Source organism: Tyto alba, unplaced genomic scaffold (genome assembly GCF_018691265.1).
Source record: "Tyto alba isolate M040663 unplaced genomic scaffold, T.alba_DEE_v4.0 Super-Scaffold_27, whole genome shotgun sequence".
NCBI lineage: Eukaryota > Metazoa > Chordata > Aves > Strigiformes > Tytonidae > Tyto > Tyto alba.
The window spans coordinates 4,312,447-4,337,476 of NW_024881301.1; the positions used below are offsets into that span (position 1 = coordinate 4,312,447).

The 25,030-nt window shown below is 39.0% G+C and overlaps 1 protein-coding gene across 1 annotated transcript in view; it reads left to right on the forward strand.

Annotated features, from left to right (window-relative positions):
* The first annotated feature begins 1,668 nt into the window (after positions 1-1,668).
* The window catches only part of B4GALT6 (beta-1,4-galactosyltransferase 6), a 33,888-nt gene continuing 10,526 nt past the window's right edge, over positions 1,669-25,030 (forward strand). The window contains exons 1-5 of the mRNA XM_042798202.1: positions 1,669-2,373; positions 16,819-16,935; positions 17,293-17,406; positions 23,740-23,864; positions 24,418-24,534. Coding sequence (XP_042654136.1) covers positions 2,259-2,373; positions 16,819-16,935; positions 17,293-17,406; positions 23,740-23,864; positions 24,418-24,534 — 588 coding nt within the window. The 5' untranslated portion in view covers positions 1,669-2,258. The remainder of the gene's footprint in view (positions 2,374-16,818; positions 16,936-17,292; positions 17,407-23,739; positions 23,865-24,417; positions 24,535-25,030) is intronic.

Below are 25,030 nucleotides of genomic sequence, written 5' to 3' on the forward strand. Positions count from 1 at the left end.
GAAGGAGCAGAATTTCTCTCTCTCCTATGGAAACTCTTACTGAAAAATTCTTATGTCTACGCTCTGCATCAAAGTGACAATCAGGAAATTCCATGATGTGGCTACAGATTGTTATTGTGTGTACTGTAGTTTTCTGTACATAGGAATGTTCCCGTTCATCACCTAGTAAGACTGGAGGATAGTGTAAGCTCTTTTTGACTGTTTAAGTAAAAAGTCTTTCAAGTAAACTCGCAGTTTTGTTATTACTATCACTTATTTGCATCCCTACTTCACTGATTAACCAATAATTTTGTATTTCTAGCTCTGATGTTTACATGTCAACTGACTTAGCCTTTTTACACTTATGATACAAAAGTGCCGATTTGGAAACCTGCAGTGTTTGGAAGCTGCTTGCCCGTGAAGTGAAGGAAGTAAACAGGTCCATCCCTTCAGCCTAAAAGATGAACCACTTGACCATGGACTGTGCTGGGTCAACAAAATAATTTGTCTCAGTTATCACTGAAACAAAATGAAGTTATCAATAATGCCTATTGCATAAAAACCATGGTGCAAGTCTAGTGACTGAGTCAAAATTCTATTTGGGGAAGGGGCGGGGTGAGCTATTCTGTTTCTCCATTCTTTTTACCCAATGTCTGAATAAACCCGACGCCCGTTAGCAGTAGAGACCTGGATTCTTACGCAACCGCATCCTGCTGCCATCTCAGGTGCACCCAGGCACACCCTGGCCGGCTGCCAGCCCCTGGCACGCATCTTCCCGCCGCTGACAGCATTCTGCAGAGGAATGGAGAGATCCCCGACTCTACCCCATCACCTAGCGACTTGTGGCAGCCCAGGTCCGTTGCTGAAGCAAGAAAGAACAGCTACTGGACGCGAAGCCTGCGTTACCCAATTTTAAATTACCTTTTTCGTGCAATGAGCTTGAGAAAAAAACTACTAATGGAGCATCTGAACGCAGGAATTCCGCCAATTCAAAAGCGCAACTGTAGCCACTGTTGGGTCTGCTAGCCCCGACTCCCATTTCCAACTGTTCTGCGCCAAAAGCCGCCAAAGTACGACGAGATCCGCCCGCGGCTGTGCTCGGCAGAGGGGCAGGACTGGCTGTCCAGAGGAACAGAGGGGCAGCCCCACCGCTGAAACGGGGACACGGGCGGCGTAAACTGAGCTGCCGAGTGGCCCGGCGGTGCACCAGCCCCCCACCCCCCCACACCCCCGCAGGACACGGCCCTTCCCCGTCCTGTCCCGCAAAAGGCCGAGGTGGCGGTGCTCGACAAAAGTATCCCCCGCCTCACGGGCGGGCGCCACCAAGTCGCCTTGGCGAGCGGGGGGCAGCTGAGGGGGCCTCACCCGCTCCCCTTCTCCTCAACGGCCCTTCCCGCCCCGCCCTCGCGAGGCGGCCGCGGAGACCCCGGCCACGCCGCCTCGCGCCGCTCCACCCCCCCCCCCCGCCCCGGTGATACAACCGCTCGCCCGCGCACCAGCCAATCGGGAGAGCGGGTTTGCTTCTCCCTGGCTTCCCATTGGCCCGCGGTGCAAGGGCGGTACGCGCGCGCCGCCGCCGCAGTATAGCGGCGCTCCGCCCGCCCCCCCCCGCCCCCCCCGTTCCCCCTCCGCCGCGGGCGCGCGCGCACGCCGCAGTTCTGCAGTCCGCTGCCGCCGCGCCGGGGCTCGCGCACGCTCCAACCGCCGCAGTAGCCGGGTCCGGGCGGGGCGGGGCCGCGCGCTCCCCGCCGGCTGCGGGAGGAGGCGGGAGCGGCGGGGCCGGGCCGGGCGCGGAGGTGACTGCCCGCCGGCAGCGGGAATGCTGCCGCCGCCGCCGCCGCTGCCTCCGCCGCCGCTGCTTGTGAGGGGAGAGCGGGCGGCCGCGGCGCTCGGCGGCATGAGCAGCGGCGGGAACGTTCCCCCAGCCCCGCGGCAGCGCTAGGAGACACCCCCCCCCCCCCCCCCCCCCCACCGCTCGCCACCTGCGAGCCGCGGCGGCGGGGTCAGCCCGCCCCGGGGCGCGGCGCGAAGGAAGGCAGCGCCTCCAACACCCCCCCCCCCCCCCCACACACACACACCGCTCCCGCCGCCCGTCCGCCTCCTCCTCGAGCCGCGGCGCTGCCCCTGCGGCCCCCAGCGACCCGCCCGCTCCCGGGGAGGCGGCGGGACGGAGGGAGGGGGCAAGCGGAGCCCCCTCGTCACCTTCTCGCCGCCCGATCCATGGGAGGAGCGGGCCGCCGGGACTGAGCGGAGCGGCCGGCCGCCGGCGCCGAGGGAGGATGCCACTGCTCCGGAAGGTGCTGCGGGTCTCCAATCGCTCCATGCTCGCCTTCATCTTCTTTTTCTCCTTCTCCTCCTCCTGCCTCTACTTCATCTATGTGGCCCCCGGGATCGGTGAGTCGGGAGCCGCCCCCTCGGTGGGGGGGGGTGTTGTGTGTGTGGGGGGGGTGAGGGCGAGGGTGGGCGGTGGGCGCTGCAGGGCGGCCTCGGCGGTGCGCACCCCCCTTCCCCGGCCGGGCACCGCGGCGGGGAGGGCACGGACGGCGGCGGGAGACGGGCGCCTCGGGTGTCAAAACGCCTTCCTTCCCACCCCCCACCCCCCCGCCCCTTGCCGAGGGGCGGGGGTCGTGTCGGCTGACAAACGTGTGTTAATCTCGCATCTTTGTTCTGTTGGTGTCAAACGCTCTAGAAGATTCATCTGCCGTCGCGAGGTAGGTAAATGCTGTTCCTGCTTCCCAGGCTGGAAAAGTGAGGCAAAAAAAAAGCGCATCTCGTCGCTTCACCGCGTTACAAATTAATGGTAGAAACCAGCAAAAGAACTACAAAACTGCCCGCTGGAGTCACTTGAATGCATTCGTGTTTTAAATCGCTAGTAACTGCCTTAATAATAAAGCACGTGTGAACAGAAATGAAGAGCCAGTTTGAATATTCGTTGTTCACTTCTGTCAGTGGGATCTCTCTTCACAGGTTTTACAGTTGGTTAACTTCCTCCTCTGAAAGAACCACTTCAGAGACAACGGTTTATTTAAGAAAAGCTACGTAAAATAACCGTTTTCTCACTGGGTGATCCTTTCAGAACTGGTTGGCCTTACCCCTGAGCTAAGGCAAGCGTTATCCTGTATGGTGCTCTGAGGTGTTTCACTATGTTGGGTGTCTATTGGCTAGACAATCTTTTCCTTTTTTTTTTTTTTTCTTTTTTTTTTCCTCCAGGGAGCATTAACACTTTGTCCAGCACTTCTCCTTGCTTATCAGGTGCTACCTAAATACTTGTGAAACCATCTTGCTCTTTGTCCTCAGTGGTTAAAACTCCTCTCTGCAGAATGTCCACATTGATTTGACCACTGAATCTTCAGGAATTGTTTCCCGTTGACTAGTGTCTTTATGCTGTTTGGTTTCCTCTTGCTCACAATCTTCTAGTTAGCTTGTAAGCCCTTTCAGAGTGCAATTACTTCTCCCATACTTACAGCACTTAATACAATATTGAAATGACTATTGTAAATATATTATTATATAAATAACTTAAAAATAAATATATATAAAAACATTAAAGAATATGTCATTGATTGGAGTTTTTGAGTTTCTTGTCTGTCATTGTGTCCCCCCTGAAAGGGATGTAATTTAGTTTAAGTGAGGGAACGGTGCTGCTAGCGTACATTTAGACATCTTAGCTCTATGAGATGCCAGTGCAATACCAGACTAGACTTTAATTACAAGCAGTTGGTGTATGACTTAAAAGCAAAGTGCAGTTTCTACATCTTTAACACCTTACATAATGTATGCAGCTGGAGTTTTACTTCATTATTTAAATGTTTTTTTCTTCAATGGGTATCTTCTAAATATACCCTCTTCTTGCTAAACAAGGTTTATGCAGTACCTTGTTGAGAATTGGAGCCTCTAGTGATGAGACTTTTCTTTCCTGACTTCAACTTGTGGCTCAGCTATTGGGATTTACGTGTTTGTTCAGTTTTCTTTGTACGAGGAAAAAAATCAACACTGTCAACTAGGAGAATTCTTGGCGTAGGTTACTTAGGCCTGATCAACCTTAAGGAAAAAAAAATCAAACCGGTCTCTTTCTACTCAGACATATATACTGCAGTTAGCCCTTTCAAGCTGTGGTTAATGATAGAAAAACCTTCAGTAGTTACACGAGTTTATGAAATTACAGTTCTTTGCGGCTACTGATCAATCATGTGCTGCCCAAACTCTGTATGCAGTTGTATCGTGAACTCATCCAGCTTGAAGAAATCAAAACCGTACAATATTGGAGTTATTCTTTCTCTGTGCTACTTCATGGATTCTGTTTGGAATGCTGCCATGCTGTGCTGGTCTTACTGGGGGGGGGGAGGGGGAAATATAGAAAATGATAAAGGAAGGGCCAGTAGGAAAGTTTTACAGTGTAATCTTAGCCTGTCAGCTTGCAGATGCGATGCTGATTTCCCAGGAATTTGCTCCTGGAAGTGTTACTGTGTAGAGCGGAGAGAAAGAAGGTCAAATATTAGCTTAAAACCAACAGGCATCCTGGCAGTATTCTTGGGGAAAATGTGAGTTCTAAGAATGGAAGATTTTAAAAAACCCCAGTAACATCTGCACCCCCCCCCCCCAAAATCTATAGGCAGATGATTCATCTAATAATCCTATGCTGTATGCTCATGCCATTTGCATATTGCAATAGAAGGATAGAGTAGCTCAGTGTGCTTGTTCCTTTCCACTGAGTGTGATGAAGTGGGTATATCTAAGTCAAAGCTGATTGTGTGAAGAGGAGGAGGATTGCTTATGGAAGTTCAGCCACCTTACCTGTTAGCAGCTTTTAATGAAATAAATTCTGCAGTTGAGTCATAAATGTTTGGGATCTGTCATAATTTATGTGTAAAGGTATGTTTTAGTGAATTTATTCACTAAATGTTCATCAGAACATTTCCTTCCTCAACAAGCTACAGGGCACAGTGGCAGAGAGAAGGAAATTCTAAGTCTGTTGTAGGGAACTGGAGCTGCTCCTTAGCCGTTTCTTTTCCTGATGGTCAGAGCAACTGAGAAGACACGTTGGAGTCCCAAATGTTTTATGGAGCAGCAGTGTACTGGAAGGTGGAAGGGAAAAAATAAGTGGGTTATGTAGCAGAATGGCTTCTTGAGATGTCAAAGCTGAGTGAAAATTTGAATTCTTATGGGCTAGTAGAATGGAATTCCCTCCTAGCAAGCAGTTTATAGCTGATCAAAAGGAGGAGATGTCTGCACAAGTAAGCCCTTAGCACTGGGAGAATTCTCAAAGAGGTCATTATCACATTGCCTCTGTGCTTCCTGCTAACTAGAAAATAGTTACTGCTTTTTTTTTTTTTTTTTTTTTTTTTTAGCAAAATTGCAGATTTTGTGACAAATGCAGTTTGGGTCAATTTGGAATACTGGCAATTGGTTTAGAGGGAAAAGTCTTAATTACTTATTTTAAGCTCTTTATTTCTGTCTAATATTTAAATGTTTTTATTTGCACAATAATTAATTGTGTATCTTTTTGGTTTTGTAGAGGTCTCACAGAATGTTAATTCTTTAGGAAATAGAAACTTTTGTTGTCCCGGTTATTTCAGAATAAGGAAAGGAAAAGTATTTAAATGTCAGGTTTTCAGACACTGTTCTGTGTTTTGAAACTAAGACATAATTGTCCACATAATATAAAAATACAAGGTTTATATGGTTAAGAAGAATTAATACACTGCTGGGTTTGTTCATGTGTCTCCTTTCCCCTCTTCTGTAAGAACAGAAGATGGGATGAGGTAGAGATGGTTGCAACTCTACTGCAGTAACCCAGTGGTCTTGTGATAGTCAGAGGAGCTCAAACGTGGAAGCAGATTGATTTCTAACTGCTGATTAGAGAAGACAACTATTTTTCTGGTTTTCATTTTCCCTGTTTGAGTGGATATTTTGAAGCAAAACCTAGAAGGATAGGATGGCAAGGTAAATGGTATAAAACATTTAAAATGTTTAAAATTTAAAAATCTCATTTAAATGTTTAAATTATACTATGTGATAATCTGCTTCCATCAAATGCTTGAGACTATCAGGTGCTACCTCTCCAGAAAGACCACGTTTCTGACAGTACTTCATCTGGTGCTTCTTCTCTGGTACATGAAATGAAAAGATAGAAACTGAAGTTGCTGGTTTTGAGTTAGTCAGTGAAGATGGCCTGTGATTCTGAAACTTCACTGGGAGTTACAAATAGCTGTGTATGCTGCAGTTAGAGACTGAAGAAGCTAGCTGAGAGCAGGAGTCTTTGGCAACGATACATCCTTTTTCAATGCTGTAGATAACAGTACTGATAAAAGGGACTTGAATAGTTGATGTCTGGTGCTGACAGCTATTCGGAACACATACTCAGGTTGAAGTTTATGTCATTGAAAAGATCAAGAGATGAGGAGAATAAGGCAAAGTAGCAAGGCAGTGGTGAACAAGAGAGAGCATTTGCTGATCTTATTTCATTGTCAAGCCAATCTTGAGTATTGTCAGGGATTTTTTTTCCTTTGCTTTCCCCTTTTTCTATCAGCATCATAACTGAAATCACATTAGACAACATAACTGATCTCAGAATATTATCTCTTACTCATCTCTGGGTTATTCCTTTCTGTCTGACTTCAACAGAGAACCTTCCTTTACCAGGGAAGGATACATTAGTGCTCTCAATACTGTAGTTGGTTGCAGTCTAACTTGGCCAGCTTGGACACAATGACCTTTGTAGTTCTCATAAGAACTGGTTATGGAACAGTGCAGCAATTAGGGAAGAAGCAGTCTTTCTTTGACATCAGCAACTAGAAATCCAGCATGATGGAATGAGATTGAGGAGGTAAAAAAACACTACTGTTTTCTCTCTTCTGGTCTTCTGCTTCTCTTATTAAAACTTCAGTACTTCTCTGGCAATCCTAACCAAAGGGCAGCTGTACAGGCTAGGTGGATCTTGGAAACATTGCAAATTGATATCAATCTATTTCCTATTCTGTTATTAGGAAATAATTTTCCTAATAGGAAAGAGTGATGTGACTTCTTTTTGAACTTGTGCAGAAATGGAGGAGAGAGCTGAAGCTTAGCAAGATAAATGATTGCAAGTGCTTCCAGGTGCTGAGCCCATAGATATGGAGACACTCTTTGTGCTAATATTTTTTGTTCCTGGCATGTCTGACAGTTGTGGTATTTCTAGAGACTTGCTGTTTGATCATAAAGTAGTTTAGATTGGCAGGGACCTCTGGAAGTCATCTGATCCAACCTCCTGCTGAAAGCAGATCCTATTAGATCAGATTGCTCAGGGCCATGTCCAGTTGAGTTTTGAGTAAGTCCAGAGATGGAGACTCCGCAGTCTCTCTGAAAAGCCTGTTCCAGTGTTTGACAACTGTGAGAAAACTGTAATATGTAATCATAATTTCCCATTTTGTACCTTGTGTTCATTGCCTTGTGTCTTTTCTCTGTGTACCTCCAAGTATTCAATTTAATCTTCTCTATACGCTTCTACTACATAGTTGAAGACAGCAAAAAAATTCATCCTTCCCTTAGCCATTTCTACTTCAGTCTGAGCAAACCCATTTCTTTTAATTTCTACTCGTACCTCATGTATTCCATGTTGGAAGCTTTTCTCAGGTATGTTAATATCTGTTTCCTACTGAGATCCCCACACTGGACACAGTACCCCAAATATGGTTTCACAAGTTGCTGAATAGAGGAGAATAGTTGCTCCTATTGATCTGCCGGTTATGCTGTTGCTAATGCAGGGCAGCATACTGCTGGCTGGGTTTGCCAGTGTTGTATGGATGGTAATACCTTGTCAGAGGGTTTTGTAATTGAGCCTGTGTTTTCAAGGCAGTAGGTTTAATGCAGCTCAAGGGCTGCACTGAAATAGAAATAATACAACTAGTCTGTTTAAAACAAAACAAATCCAGTGTTACTCTCCTTTGATGCTGCGTGGAAATATCATATGATAAAAGACTGATAGGTTCTGCGGGCTGTCATAGATGTTCATGTTTGTTTATTTTTTTTTCCCCTTGCTGCTATCACCTTCTTTTACTCCTTTCTAGGGAATTGTTCTCATGGGTCTTTTACAAGTTTCTCGAGTGAATGAAACTTGTCTGTCTCTTTGTTTCATAATTTCTGCAGGAAAATGGCTGTACTACAGACCTGGTTGTTGTTTGGGAGCTATTCTCAGCCATATTCCTTTGTTAAAGTTCACCTGTTATTAAAGGCTTCATTTGGAGGTAACAGTAATTTTGTTAGCTGCAGTGGTCTTTTTCTTGCTCACATTGCAGTTTTTCCCTTTAGTTCCACAAATTACAACCAAACCCTTTAACAGAAAAAAATTTGGTCAACTTTCTGATGAATAGGGTCTTCCCTCTTTTTCTTGTGCACAGAGGAGTATGAGGCTTGCACGTTCTTCTTGATCACCGATTTCCAGTGATCAGAAGATCCTTGGCATTCTGATTAATGGCTTGAGCTCATTATGGACTCAGGCAGTTTCATGGGTAAGAGTTCTGTCGTCTTCTGGGAGATGCAGAGATTTTTCCATGATGTTGGCCCAGCACAGTCATTCCTAGCACCTGATGCTGAATAAATTATTGCAGTTCAGTCATTCGTGCCTGTCTTTCACTTTTACCAACAGATAAGCTTTGATTAAACATGCATATTTCTTTCTGAATCAGTTGTTTTGCATCTTTATCTGATAGTTTTCCTGAAGCCCTTAGGTATACTTAGTTATTAGTCAGCGAACTTGCCTTCATAAGGTTTCGTGGAGTATTCATTTTGTGGTGTTGCTCTTAGTCAGAAAAGGAAAAAAATACAGGCACTTACGGTGTGCAGCTAACTTCACAAGGACAAAGTAATTATGAGACCTCATGTGAAATGAGTTTTCACTTAAGCCAGCCAGTAATTTGAATGTGCTCTTCTCATCAGTTGTGGAGGAGAAACTGTATGCCCTGGAAACATTTACTTGAACTCTGGTGCTTTACTGACATGGCCAAAGCTTTAACCATTTCCACATCTGTCTGTAGTGAAAGATAGCTTATTTATTGGCTTTTCATTAATAAGACTGTTTCTAAAAGTGACTATCTCTGCTTGCTTTTGTACAGCATTTGGTCTGTTTTGGGTAATCCTTTGTGTTCAAATTATGCAATGATACTCTGGGGAGCAGCATGCAGTGGTTGTGCGTTGTGTGGGGTCCAGTGCTAGATTCTTGTGAATACAGTGCAGAGATAGGTTTCAGGACCTTCAGATACAAACGTACTTTTTTTGCAAGGTAATCCTAATGGTTAGTTCACTTTCTTAAATTTGCAGTTGTCCTTCTTTACTGTCACTTTATTGTGCGTGTATTCTTCCTTTTTAAATTTATTATGATACTGGGAATATTCAGTTTACAGATACTACAGGTTTCTATTTTTCTCAGTAACTGAACTCATTAAAACAAAATTCTGGAAGAGCTGGCAAGGCTTAGGCTTAAAATGTTACTATAAAACCATTTAATTGTTGATGTCCAAAGCCAGCCTGCCCAGAACAGTCTTCATTGGACAAATGTCTTAATGAAATTTAATTAATGTATTTTAAAGTTGGAGTTGAAATTTTGCTCAAATAGTCAAAATTAGAGGAAAAATATTTACTTTCCTGATAGAATCTGCCTTGAGTGGAGTTGTATTGTTACTGTTTACAGCAATGCTGATTTTACAATTTCTGTAGGATAGTTTCAGAATTAGCTATTGAATTATTTCTGACTTGCTATATAATCAATTAATAGCCTGAGATTGGAGGATAGAATAGTATCAAATGTGTTAGAAATTGTATTGAACATTGTATCATTTATCATGCTCAAAAATATTGCTAGAGAAATAAATTTTTATTTAACTCTTGTTTTCTTCACACATAAATGGAGACTTGATCGATGAGTTTTCTTTTTTTACTGGCTCCAATAAACAGTGAATTGATGTTTATTCAATTCCTCAGACTCGCAGTTGGAGGACTCATCCATTCGGCATGTCCTTTGTAGCAGTGAGTATATGGAGATTGACCGGAGTGTTGAAAAATCACCACCACTAAAAACAATTTTGAAGCCTCTCTGTTGTAGCTGATACAGATTCGTCTGTCTGCACCATATGAATTATCCCTATTAGCCTCCAGAAGTATCGGTAGTTTTTGTTATTTTCAGTAGATTGAAATCTATATCTTTCTAATATGTTTTCCTTACAAGGAGGTATACATATGCAGTCTTACCATCCCTATGAAATAAGTTTGGAGTTAGTGTTAAATTACAAATAGTACAAAATTGATATTAAATATTCAACAACAAAAGAAGTAAAAAATATGTTTCAAGGCATACATTTTTTTGCCTTTTTTCTGGTTGTTGTGTATATTTTAAAAGCAACTTTTGATTAACAACAAATGTGTGAAAATACACAAAATCCTATGGAGGTTGAACACTTACTATAGAATTTATCTGTTCATTGTAAATTTCAGTTTGTAAATAGGAACCACTGTACAGCAGTCTTACATTACTTTGGGTATCATCCTTCACTGCATAATTGTTTACTGAATCTGTTTTACAGACTGGAGTCCCTATCTTGTAGTTGTGGAAAATACTCCTAGCTCCTAGAATTGTGACTGTGATGTTTTAGAAGCAATCTTCAGCTGAGCTCTACTTACTGTAGATTTAGATTAGTTTGTAGAATTTAATCTTTAACACTCTTGTGTTAATTTGCCATGCGTGAATTCTGCCAATAGTGTATTTATAACTCTAGTATTGCTGAGAATAATACCATATAACCTTGAGATGAGGAGAGATCCATGTGGGACTTGTTCTAGAAATGTTGTCCTGAGATGATTCCCCTTTACAATTACTAGTGGAGAACTTTCTGTTAAACCATTTGAATCCGTGTCAGTTTTTATGCAATGTGTTGAATGTGCTTTTTCGGAAGTCCTGCGAAAACAGGTGTTGACTAGCAGATGGGTGACTTTATGGACAATGGTCATTTGGCAAGACCTATTTTCTGTGAAGCTGTGTTTATTGAGTTTGGATTTTGCAGTGTCCCTGGATTCTCTATGAAGTGTCTCTTATGTGAGCTTTTCAGTACTCTTCCCCGCCCCGGAAGATCAGTGTATAGTGCTGCTACAGCTGCTCTGATGATCGTCTCACTTTTTAAGTATGAGGGGTGTTAACTTTTTTCCCTAATAGCTGTGCAAGTGTTCTTGAGATAAGGCTTTTTACTTGTGTGTGTTTTGTTCTGGGTTTTTTTGTATGATAAAAGCTGCATTTCTAAATGAAATTTGTGATCTCCAAGTCTGTTCCTCTTTTCTTCTTTGGCATTTAAGAAATCATAATTTGTAATCTAATTATTGCAGTTTTGACTATCTTGTTAAAATAATCACAATTCTAACTTCCTACTGTTCTTCAGAATGTTAGTCATTGATCCAGTTTTAACTTCAGTTGTTCTGTTGTATACTTTACTATGTTGATTGCTCTGAAGTGCATGGCACAGTGTTTTGGCTTTCCTTTGATGTATGTGTACAGCATGATAAATTACGAAGTTCTTATATAAAACTGAGTTTTTTGCTTTTTCTGTGAAACTAAGGGATAATAAACTAATGCAGTATTGTGGGACATGCTTTAGTTTTTGGTGTACTGCTTGGAAGGAGCTTGATTCCCTAATGGAGAGTGATATGTGAGTGAGACCTTTTTCTTCAAAAAAAGGTATAAATAGTCCCTGGTTGAATATTTAAATTACAGGAAGCTACCTGATGTCAAACATTGAGCCACTTTAACAGATGTTTTTATATTTTAAGAATTAATGCATTCCCCTTCACAGTGGTCTTGTTTTCAGTCTAACACATAAGAGTATTAATAACTAGTGAGCTATAAAAACTGGAGACAAAAAATGATCCATCTGATATTTTTAACATCTCCTCTGAAACGCAGGATGATCCCTTAAATGCCCTAATGTGCTTTATCAGAATGAGTTTTAAATAATGCCCTAAAATCAGGAATTTTGGTGACTGATGTGTGTCTGTGTGTCCATGATTGCAGCTACAGATCTGGATCAATTACTAGTGAAAATTTCATCTGAATTAGGTATGAGCTCATGCTCATGCTGCAGGTGCTTTAGGTGGAACACTAAATACGGTGTTTATTCCAAGGTGTCCTATATGGGTGTGTAGTTTTATATACTATGCTGCACTTCCTATTTGCTTACCTTGTAAATTGCGTGACAGTCTGGATTCTATATGTTTATTGAATCAGAAATGCTGTTTCTTACTGGACTTCCTGGGCTGCTTTTATGTGGCTGTGTTGTCCCTCCAGCAGATATTGATGTTGTTGAAGTTCCCCCTGAGGACCAGGGCCTGTGAATGTGAGGCTGTTTTTATATCTGTCTGTAGAGGGCATGATCCACTTGTTTTTCCTGGTCAGGTGAACTATAGCAGGCACCCACCATAATGTCACCTTTAATCCTAACCCATAAACTCCCAGTTGGCTATTTTTCCTTCCCCAGGCAGAGCTCCATGCACTCCACCTGCACAAGTCACACAAAGGGTGACTTCTGCAACGCCTCATGTTCCCTTTCTGTCCTCCACTCTGCAACACTCCAGTCATGGGACCCATCCCACCACATCTCTGTGATCCCAATAAGTTTGCAGCCCCGGAACTGCATGCAGATCTCCGAGTCGTCATGTTTACTCCCCATACTGCATGTATTAGCATACAGGCACTTGAGGGTCACCTCAGCATGGGAAGGGCCATATTCATGACAGCATAGTTAAAGTTTGTGGAAATCCGTGCCAAGCTCAGCAAGATGACCAGAATTAAACTACCAGTGACAGCTGAAAAGAGGATTGCTGTGGAAGTCATCAAACTCCAGCCCTTGATGTTCTGCTGTCAGTCTTCTTCCCTCACCACACTAGCAGAAAAGATCTACTTCTCTCTGTTATGCTTCTGGATTCTGTGGATTATCTTGAATGCTTTGCTGCTGTCACTGCTGGTTGATGTGACATGTGGACTGTGCTCTTTCTCACAGGTCTTCCCTGGCAAACCTGTTTCAGTAGATGAGATTTATTTTTACGACTAAATTAATATATTTGATTTTTGCCTGATGCTTTCTTTTAGCTTCTGTAGTAATTAATTGGCTACTCAAGCATCTGCTACTACCTAAACAGCTGTTGAATGACAGTGGAATAAACTGATCAGGTCTGTACTCCTTGTAATTATGATTGTGCTGCAGACCAAAGAGTGCACAGAAAGGAAGATGTTTCATTTTGTTTATGTATTTGGGTAGAGCTGGATGCTGAGTTGACAAGCAAATCAGCCAGGAAGAAGAAGTGTTGGATTAGGGTAGACTACATGAATAGCTTGATGAAAACATGGCAAGGCTAGATCTTCCTATTAGCAAGAGCACCTCTTGAATACTTAGGCCAAGGTGGGAGCAGTCTTTGCCTGGTTGTTTTTTTTAATTCTATCTTTTCATGATGCCTGCTTTTAAGAAATGTCTTCTCTAGCTTTGTCTCTCACAAAGGTCTGGTGTGTTTGTTCTAATTTTATTCCTCTTTGTCAGAAGATGGAAATTGTCCTTCAACAAAGGGAAGATGCAGATGCTTTTGCAGAAAACCTGTTTTATCATAGTTTACGTCTCCATTATTGGTGCTACAGTAAAGCTTCCCATAGGAATTGGGAATAGTTATATGGCCCTCTTGATTTTCTTGTGGACTTATTTGAAGGTATTGGTCTCAGTTCTGTACTGTGTCAGGTTTCTAAGACTGCAACAGTAACATGTTTGAGTGAATTTTTCTAATACCCCTTGCAGTGACTTCTGGAGCAAACCTTTAATCTCAACCATATCAAGGGCAATTCTGGAGAGTATGCTTGCTGGCCACACAGTGTCCATAATTTCTGTCACTGTGTGTGTAGCAAGTGACATCTATCTATCTTAACAACTGATGTGTGTGCAATCAATGTGATTTGGTAGCAGCCAGAAAGAAATTCCTGAGGCTGGTGAACATGTCAGTAGAAGAAAAAGAACTTTCTTATTAAGAAAGGTGGTATCATTCTTAGGAAGTTTGAAGGTAGGGGGTTGTAGTGTGGATGATGAAAAAGGAACAAGAAACAGCTAATGAAATGACTTACGGGCTATCAGAAAGAGGTCTAAGCATAGGTCTCCAGAGAAACATGCTTTGGATTTGTGACCAATACAGTGCTTTAGCTATTGCTCCCCAGTGCTTGCACAGTGTCAAGGCTTTTCTGTTTCTCACTGTCATCCACAGCGACTAGGCTGGGGATGGGCAAGAGTTTGGGAGGGGACACAGCTGACCTGTAGTGACCAAAGAGATATTCCATACCAAGTAATGTCATGCTCGGCAATAAAACTGGTGGGTTTTTCCCCCCCAAAGTAGCTGTTGCTTGGGGACTGGCAGGGCATCTGTCCCCTTGGGATGAGTTTGGCTGGGTTTATTTTTGGTTTTGTTTTTCATCACTTTTGCCCTTCTTTTTCTTTCCCTCATCCCATTGCAAGGGTGTGAGCAAGAAACTGGGTGGGAGTTTACCTGCCAGCCAGGTCAGCCTACAACACCTGATATCTGCGAATTAGGGTTACGTTTCTATAAATCTGCTATTCTGCAGTGTTAAAAACTCAAGTGACTTTGGCTTTTGGTGTCATGTTAGAAAGGAGGATACAGCACACAATCTTCCAGAGGTTATCTCTGAAATTGGTATATACTAACTGATTTATATTAAAAATGAACTTTATTTTAGTGTTGGAATAGGAAAATACTGAAGGGATGTACAGTAATATGTGGGGAAAAGAGAAGGAAAGATACCAATTTGAAATATGTTAAAGTTTGAAGAAAGTAATTCTTTGTTAATTAGGAAAATTTTGTCTTATTTGAAAGGCAAAAATCCACCTAGTTTTACTTTCAGGGAAGCCTTGAATTTTAGAATTGTTTGAAGATAAATAATAGTTATTGGAGGAACAGATCAAATTGCTTTTATGTTGATTCCTAAAGGAGAAGATTTCTTGAGTAACTTCATATATGAACTAAAGAATTGTACTGATTCCCTTAAATGTTTAATACAGACACATGAAAAAAACAGAATTTGAGTGGAAAAGGATGGAAGAAAATCATGGTAATCCCAAAGTGCTACTTTACAGTGAATTGGGTTAATATTTTGATAAGTTTTTGTGCAAGTTTTCTGTAAGGAAATGTGAATGTTGTCTTGGATCCCAGTAAGAATCACTTTGTTGGATTTCCTACCTCTGTCATCAGACCAAAGTTGTGGGGTTTTGTTTTGTTTGTGTTTTAGTGCCTGGGAGGTCTTGAAACAACTTCAGGATCCTATCAGCTGAGTAACTTTTACACACCTGTAAATTGTTGTTAACTAAAACAGCTAGTCATGCTGGCCAAGAGCTTGAGAATTACATGCCGTGCATAGTACTTGACATGTTCAGAGCCTGTCTTTGTAAGCGATAGTATTCCATGTTTTAATATCAAGTTCTTTGAAAGCCAGGAGAGTTCCTCCATTCATTCTTTTAAAAACAAATCCACTATTGTAGGGCTCGCAAATAATATTCCTTAAAAGATTACGTTGGTATTTGTATGTCCGTGGGTGTCAGTAGTATTGTTTGCTAATGTGGTGGAACTAGTCACTCTATTTTCCTCTGGAAATGCCCCAGTCCTTTATAATCAGTTCTCTGTAGCTCTTGTATCTTTGGGTTGGGCTGTAAGAAGATATTAAGTGACCTGGGTTTATTTGTGTCGTGCCACTGGTGCTGGGTCATCTGATGGAGTTTCTGAGATAATTTTCTGACTTTCTTTAATAACTTTAGGCCAGATTAATCTTAATCTGTTGTTCTTCTGGTATGTTTAGTTTTTTCCTCCACAGTCTTGGAGCATTTTTTGGTTAGAGTGGTTACTAGTTACAGCAAGCCAAATATCTGCCAGACAAATGGGTGCTTACCATATGTAAAGTGACAGATGATCCTGTTCATCCTCTGCTACCCAGAGTAAACAGTTTTCTGCAAAGGGAATTTGTCCTTCCCTTTATATAATTTTTTGAGCTCTGTGAGTCCTGGATAGACATTTGCTTATTCAGACATAAATGTAGCTTTTTTTTTACAATTTACTTACTCTCTTCTGTTTAGGACAAAGAAATGTCTTGAGATTAGATTTGGGGCTTTGAGTGCAAGGCTGAGACAGAGGAATATTTCATGCTGTTGTTGTTAGCGAGTTGCTTAATTACTCAGAATGTTGATTTACTTACCCTTGATGCCTGTAATAAATATTTCACATATAATTATCGAACATTAATACTTTGAGATTGGCAGTGATTTGTAGCAGTTGTATAATGAAATAGCTGTTGGAGGTGAATGAATAGCAGTAAATTTTGAGTGCAACTTGTATTAACTAATGAGTAAAAAGGGGGGGGACTATTCTCTGGGACTAAATGATTTTCTAGACATTTTTTGTCCTATATTGCTATGATGTATTTATAGATGAATATATGAGGAATGTATCTACATATGAAAACCTTTTTATTGGTAAATTCAATTGTTTCTTGGTGCTGTCACTTGCTTTTTGTAAGTTAAAGAGAAATGAAAGTATTGTATAAAGTGGATATTGATATTTTATAATTTTGGGGTTTTATATAGACCTGTCATTACGAATCCATTCTATTCTTTTGTTGTGTTGCTGTTAAGTTTAATTCTTTGTGAGTCTTCATCTTGAAGGATTAATGTTCACTAGCCATGGATTCAGATGTAGTAACTAATATTGAGCACATTATAAATGGATGTTAGAATAATTTGGTAATACCATATTTTAATAAAAATTCAAAATTGTTTTTTGTTTTATCAGCAAACACGTATCTCTTTATGATGCAAGCTCGTGGTATAATGTTGAGAGAAAATGTTAAAACAATAGGACACATGATCAGATTGTACACTAACAAAAATACTACACTGAATGGCACAGGTAAGAATATTTCTTATTTGATTTCATTTTTAAAAGAGCTTCATGGGGAAAAAAAAAAGTGCCAAACCTTAATGACATGGATTGATTATGAAAACCTAGACCCAAGTCCTACTTCTCTGTAACTGGAATGAAGGCCAAATAGTTACTGTTTATCAGTTTCCTACTTTAGTAGGAAATACTTGTATAGCTGTAACAAGGATATCTTAATTTTTGTTCCTTTAGTTCAGTAAAATGTTTTTTTAATTGTGCTGCTAGGAATTTGTTACTTGCAAAGTTAATGCTCTGGTGTGCTTGATAATATGTTACAAATTCAGTGGATAATGTAGGTTTTTACAAAAATCAATTCCTCTTTTTAAGATTATCCTGAAGGAAACAATTCTAGTGACTGTGTTGCTCAAACAACAATGTATCTTCCAGAAAACTTCACTTACTCTCCTTACCAGGCTTGTCCAGAGAAGCTGCCTTTCATGAGTAAGTTTTAAACTGACCTTAATGTTTATCTAGTAAATTGGATTGTACTTAAAATGGAATACAATTATATTAGTATAAAATATAATTCTAAGGAGTCCAAATATACAGCAGAAAATAATGAATAAAATACATCTGAGAATGAACAATAATGTTTAGCAGAATTTTGCCCGTTACTACTGTGTTACTAAAACTTTTGGTCTCTTCACTAATTGCCTAATGTGTTTTAAATTTTATTTACAAATCGTTTTACTTTCTACAAATCAAATACTAGGTGTTTTTATTAATACGTAGGAATACTCTAAATTTATTAAAAAGTACTCAGAATTGCACATTTTGAGGAATAGTTAAGCATTTCCCTTTGGGAAGTGGTATTCCTTATACAAAGATTCATAAATCAGAAACTAGTTCTCAGATCTTCATCACCTAATCACAGTTACCTCAATATATAGGAAATTGAACAAGATGGTGTAGTGAAGTGAAAATTGATGAAGGTAGGAAAGTGCTAAAGCCCTGTCATAATGAGGAATTAGTACTTATGTAACAAGTGAAAAATTGTAATCCTCAGGAAATTTTAAAATTAAGCTTTCAAACCCAGACGTTTAAGATCCCAAGCTATTAAATGGAACTTGATTAGATAATCCTAACTTTATTAATTTTTAAGCCTAGAATCTAAACTTGTAATTACTTTGTTTGAATGCGTTTAGTTGCGGAGGAGTGTCATGCAGAAATAAGAAACTGAGTTGACTACTTTGGCACCATTGCTGTTTTGGTTTGCTGGGTTTTTATAAAACCCGTAATATCACTGCTGTCCCAAGTAGTGGTACCCCAGTGTATGCAAGTCTTACAAGCAGGTATTGCACAATTAAAGCAGTTACGCAAACTGAGATTGGAAGTGTTCCTTGATGTAATTTGATGTCCTTAACCTGATTTAATAATGTGATGAAAGGCTATGGATGTGATTTTGTCTTCTTTCCATAGAAAAAGTATAGCTTTGTTTGGGGATATTCTTAAAAATTCCTGTTAAGAACTGTAAACTTTCATGTGAGTTCCCCTTTCCTGCAAACTTGCTATTGTTCAGATTCAGACAAAATTCTGGGCATTGTTTCCTCTCCTCTGTCTTGTAGAGAAAGCAATCCTTAAAGACCAAGGCATGTTAGGTGGGAGACCAGTTTTGAACATTGAAAAGAAAGAGGCAAATCGCTCCTATTGGTGACTGCTTTACCTTGACCTTCACTACTGATTGTTTGCTACTAGAGACAGTACTTACATTTAACCTTTATAAAATTGCAGTCCTTGGCTAAAATAGAGTTCTGTCTTAGAAACCACTATTGAGTTTCCAGCTTTTTCTCTGTGTTAGGAATTGTTATGTTATCAGAGTTGCTGTAGGAAGCAAGGGATGATTAAGTATAAATGTTTTTTTGTGCTCTGTATTTGGAAGAAGTCATGGCTTGAGTCAGTAATTCCTTGGAATTACTTCAGTTCTAGTAAATGTTCTGTAGACAGACTTAATATTTTTGAGTGAAAAACTAGTAGTAGCATTAGTACAGAACTCAAAGCTAATTAGTTAAATTGAAATGTCTTATTTGGTGTCAGAATGTGCCAACTAGAGAAGAAGATTCAACAGCTCTGTAAATAGGTGTAAATATGTTACTAGAAGTGACTGTTCATTAGTATCTGTTATGCTAATGTTTATTTTAGTTGCTATATTTAAAATCAAAATAGTAAACTGCTGATTTGTAAGAGAGAAAATTTGAAGTAGTTTCTGAAGAAATTTGTGACACCTTCCAGAGTTCTAACCTCATCTTTTAGGCTAACACCTGACCTAAGCTGTGGGCTGTCATTCTGCATGAGCAAGTAATTAAGTATTTAATATAGCAGTTGAGATCCATAAAAACCAGTGTTGCTGACAGCCAAACTGAATTGCTGATCATTTTTTCTTCAAATAAAAAAATAGTGGATTTTATTAGGCTAATCTGGATTCCATTATAACATATTTTTTAACCTCAACAGAGAAATTTACCCAGTGAAGAGTACAGTAACAGTGGTTGTTACCTGTGTTTCTTTTTAGTGCCTCCAAATTCTAAACTTTGCCTCTTACATTGTAACTATACAGACATAGAGCTGGAAGTGTAAATCAGTTGCTGTTGCTTATGAATTGAAATCATGTAGAAAACTGTCTTAAACCAAGAAGCGATTAGCCACAATGTGACTATATCATTTCAGTCTCTTTCCCTCCAGAAATAGGGTTTGACTTTGAAAATAATGTGGATTTTTTTGTGGTTTTATTTGTTTACGTGTGCAATATTAAATTACTCCAATAGTAAATATTTTAGGTACTTTGGGGAAAAAATGAAAAGTTAAAAAAAAATGTCAACTCTGGATAACCAGAGAAACAAGAATGATGATTATGCTGATTGAAAAATGCGTTTAAATTAGTGTTTTTAATGAAGCTTTCAAGTGATCTGGCAGTTGAATTCTGCCAGGTTAGTTAGTTTAAAGCTGTTTCTGTTACCTGTTCTACTTGTGTATTAGTCTGCTGTCCAGGAGTGGAGAGATGAGACAAACTAGAAGGTTCCTTAGTAGGTCAGCCTATTTATAACATGTTATCTTAAATAATTGATGCAGATTTGTTTTCATTGACCCAGAGTAGGGATGCGTTCTGCTCTGTCATCCTTATTATCATTATAGCCTCATTGGCTATATGTAATTCTACCAGAATTTGTCTATAGGTCTCCTTATTGCTGCTCTCTTTTCCATCTTTTTTTTATTGGTAATCTCATTGTACTTATTCTGTCCTGATTAATTTAATAGATAAATCATAATTTTAATCGCAAATCATTCACTGGATAAGTTACTGTTCAGCAAAGAGATGTATGTCTCACACTTTAGTTTTCGGGTAGACCTTTTTAATCACCATCTGTGTGTTTAATTATAATCTAAGTAAAACTTCTCTGAAGATTATTTAATGCAGTGAAATGTTGTAGGTGGTCCTGAGATAGCCAAGAAGGAAAGCTTCCTGAATCACATATATTTTGACCCGCTTAATAGTCTAAGTTTATTAGAGAAGTCAGCTACTCTTTACATCAAATTGCCAAATTTGTATCATGAAAGGAGTATGGTAAAATCATATTTTGTCCCAAGTACATATGCTCTTAAAATAGGACCAGCTAGTGCCTTTTGTGTGTGACTGTCTCAGGTTATAAGCCACTGGTTGAGCACTGATGTGCTAATTCATAAGCAAGACACATCTACTTCAAGATAGAAGAAGTACAAAATGGTCTTTAGTCAACATAATTTCAATACTGACTTGAGAGGTAAATGGAAAGTAGATCAGTTTTTTCAGTAATATGAAATAAACCCCTCAAGAATTTTTAAGCAGTCTGCCCAAGTCACTTCATGGTTTATCTAAGAACTGGCTCTTAACAAGCTGTAAGAAATATCTAGATCTTCTAGTTTGATGACTACACTGGTATTGAATATACCTAAACCATTTAAAATAGATATTAGAAAAATTTATTTTATATTTAAAAAAAAAAAGTTGTCAGTGGAGGAAGTTTTACCATCTCCAGAAGCAGTATATTTTAGTATTCCATCACCTTGAATAGTTAAGCTTTTTCTAATACTCAACCTGCATTTACTTTCTCTTTTATTTATATTTTTATCCCCCCATCCTGCAAGCTAGATTTCTTCTTGTCCTTCTTGATGCTTGGAAAAAAGTTGGTTACCATCTATGTACCACATTATTCTGTCTTGGAAAAGACTTGGTTTTGTTAGTCTCTTCCTTTGTAGATAAATCAGTACTTTCAGCCTTTCTAGACTACGTAGTTTCTAAAGCTCTTGTAATTCTTTATTTTTGTACTGTACTTTCTCTAATTTGATTTCCTTTTGAAGCATCATAACCAACTAAAACCCTGGCTACAAAACAAACTAGCAATTACCTTCTTTGCCTTTCATATAACAGTCGTTAATGTATTCCAGAATGAGGTTTGCCATTTTTGTGCAATTGCATTAGTTTATTGTCTCATATTAATAGGCAGTCCATTATAAACTGTCAAAATATATTTCTGCATACTGCAGCATAACCAGGCATTTCCTGTTTTATGTGTGTATGCTTCACTTCTTCAGTAACAATCCATACTTTTAAAATGTCACTATTGATTTCACTACGTATCTGATTTGTTGAAATTATTTTGGTTTTTGATTCTGTTCTTCAAAATTCCTTCTGCTTCCTCATCTTTCTTTTTTTGTAGGTTGAATAATTATGTTTACTGCAGCATGCTAGACAGTAATGGTAGTAGTGAATACTAAGCCCAGATATACACCGAGATGCCTGCTCCTGCCCTCCACCGATGATGGGGAAATCCTGCTGATTTCTATTCGCTCATATCCTGTGTACTTCTGATTGTACCAATATTTCATGATTTACTGTAGCTACTTTTTTAACAGTCTGGAGAGCAGCGTTTCATTGTGCCACATCAAGTTAAAAGCACCTGCCTTATATAAATAGTGTTTTACCATTCCTCCTTAGGTTTTTGGTTTTTTTTTTTTAGTTTAACCTGGAAGCATCTGATCACATCTAAACTTTTTCAGGAGACTAAGGGGGGCTGAGTCCTTTGCATCGTGAGTTGTTTGCTTCCTTCTCTGGTGTAGTAATTGACCTTTATTTATCTTTGTTTTCCTATAGATTTTATAAATAAACTAAAAGCTTCTTGTTGCTTTTGTGTCTCTTGGTAGTTGAAACTGATTTAGTGATCTATTTTTTTTCTTTTTTTAATTTAATTTGTACATGTTGATACTCTATACAATGATCCTTTGTAGACTGCCCTTGTTTCTACATTTTGTAAGATTTCTTTTTCAGGTTATTGAATAGTTTCAGATACAACCAAAATGATCATCTAAGCTTGTTATAATTTTTTTTTTTTAATTATTTTTATTTAACGCTCTGTAGGATTAGCTTGTTCTGGTGTATATTTATGCAGTCTTTTTTCTGCCAGGTTTCATTTATCTTCTAAAATAAATAAATAAATGTGAGTTTGTTTAAATCTGCTCTTAAGGTCTTCTCCATGGTGTGCTGTTTGTGATTCTTCTTTTTCCTATCATTTTCCTTTTTTCTTTTTATAAAAGTTACCTTCTACATTTACAAGTAGTTCTACATTTAATCATATCCAAAACTAAAATAGCTCTTATAGTATATTCTGCCTTCTTCTGAAAACAGTAGTTATTCCTAGTATGATTCAAAAATTTCAATCTTTTGAAAAGACTTAGATAGCTAGTTGATTCAGTGTTACAACATCAAGCAATCTTTTGGACAGAAATCGGATCTTTTGGGTATGGGCACAGGGGAGAAAGTAGAAATGATTTCTTTCATTGACTTTAAAATTCTAACACTTGCCAAAAGACTTCAATTTTTATACAAAAATAAGTAGAATATTTTATGGCATCTGTCAGATAGTTATTGCAGGATTTCTGTTTGATGATCTAGTATAATATTTGCTGAAGAACACCTTGAGTTTCTGGTCAATGAGTGTTATAGTACTCTTACCCAGATTTTGTTGGTTTCTTTTACTTCTGCTTTTGATGAGGTTATTTACTATGAATCATTATTTCCAGTTTTGAAATTTATGCACATGCATAAGCTAATGACTGACAACTTTTAGCTATCAACTAAATGTAAATATTGTCTCATAAATCTCACCTGATTTTTCTGCTACTATACTGTGCTCTTTATTCAATCTTACTGAATTCCACTCTCATCAATAGCCATTTGTGAATGCTTTTCCCATTGGGCTAATTAGTTCTATCGGTGGTAATTTGCAAATTGAGCCATTTGCTGTAAATTGGTTTGATGCAGACAGTGGTGAATTAGGGGATGAAGGCATACATGAAATGTGTGTAATGATCTATAATTTAAATTGAGGAAGTTTGTTGAGTGTAGTGATGATGCAATTTCTTTTTCTGTGGAAGCGCATGTAGGAAGACACCCGGAATTTGAATATCAGTTCAGTAGTGCAGATATTACGGAATTGTTAACAGTGGTACTTGAAGGTGACTAATTTTCTGGAATAGATAGAGAATTCAAATTATTTTGCTTGTTCTGTGTCCTCTGAAATTAGTATTTTGCTTATGATTTATTGAAGGAATGTTTATTTTGGGAAGTCCTGAAATTCGCTCTGTAAAAACTGAATATTAATAAGGTAGTAAGAATGATTTCTTTTTTATGTGTATGTAGTATAACTACAAATTTCTGGTGCTTTTCGTCTGTGATATATCTTGTAGCGTTAGAGCTGTTGTCATAACTGAAATTAATAAATATTTTTTTTCCCCTCTGTTTAGGAGGCCTTATCGATGTCAATATGAGTGAAATTAGTTTTGATGAAATTCAGCAACTGTTTTCAAAAGATTTAGACATTAAACCAGGAGGACACTGGAAACCAAAAGACTGTAAGCCACGATGGAAGGTGAAATGATGCTTTTCTGTTTTTTTTGTTTTTTTTTTTTTTCTTTGTTTTTTTTTCCTGTTGGTGTATAGCAATAATTTACCATTACAAGTCCTCAGTCTTTTACTGCTATATATTTTATATAGTATGTATTATGTTTTAGCATATATATTATGCTATCTGTGCTTACAAAGTAAAGCTTAAAGAAAAACTTGAAATGCATTGTCAAGAATTTCTAAAAGTTCATTAACTGTTCTTACTAAATGTTCTATCATATGGATGCAAACGTGTCCTATGTATATGTTGCTTAAAGTATAATTAGAAGCAAGTGAACATAAAAGGAAAATCTTATTTATATTTTACTCTGAATTTTTTTTCTTTCTTTAATTGTTTGAGCGATATTCCAATACCCTTTCCTAGAGGGAGCAAAAGAGCAAAACACCAAGCCAACTGAAATTTAAAGTTGAAAAGCCTATGTAAGCCATGGGAAACTTGATATGTATTGAAACATTAAAATTGAAGAATACTGATATAATAGCTTTATATATATATATATATTTATAATTTTTTGAAGGTGGCAATCCTTATTCCTTTTCGGAATCGCCATGAGCATCTTCCAATTTTTTTCCGTCATCTGATACCTATGTTGCAGAAGCAGCGGCTGGAATTTGCCTTCTATGTTGTTGAACAGGTAGAGGCATTTGCTTGAAAAGATTCCTTACTAAAGGGGATTCGATATTCTTGTCAAGATTTAGATGAATTCAGAATTTAAAAATTGTTACTCTGCTGTTCTAATCCTTTGAATGAAAAAGGAAAGTACAGCTCTGCTCCCCAGTTTAAGCAGCGGCCACATACGTGTTGCTTTACTTCAAGTATGGGCTGATATTTTATAGGTGGTAACACAGCTTCTTTAATTCTATTGTCTTTGTAAGTTTTCAAGGACAAAAAAATTGGGCTATATCTGGCTGCTGACTGGCCACCAGCAGTGTTCCTCGGGGCTCAATTCTAGGGCCAGTTCTGTTCATTATATTTATTAACGATCTGGATGCAGGAGTTGAATGCACCACTAGTAAGTTTGCTGATGATACCAAACTGGGAGGTGCTGTTGACTCTCTCGAGGGACAAGATGCCTTGCAGAAGGATCTAGATAGATTGGAGCATTGGGCTATGATTAATGGAATGAAATT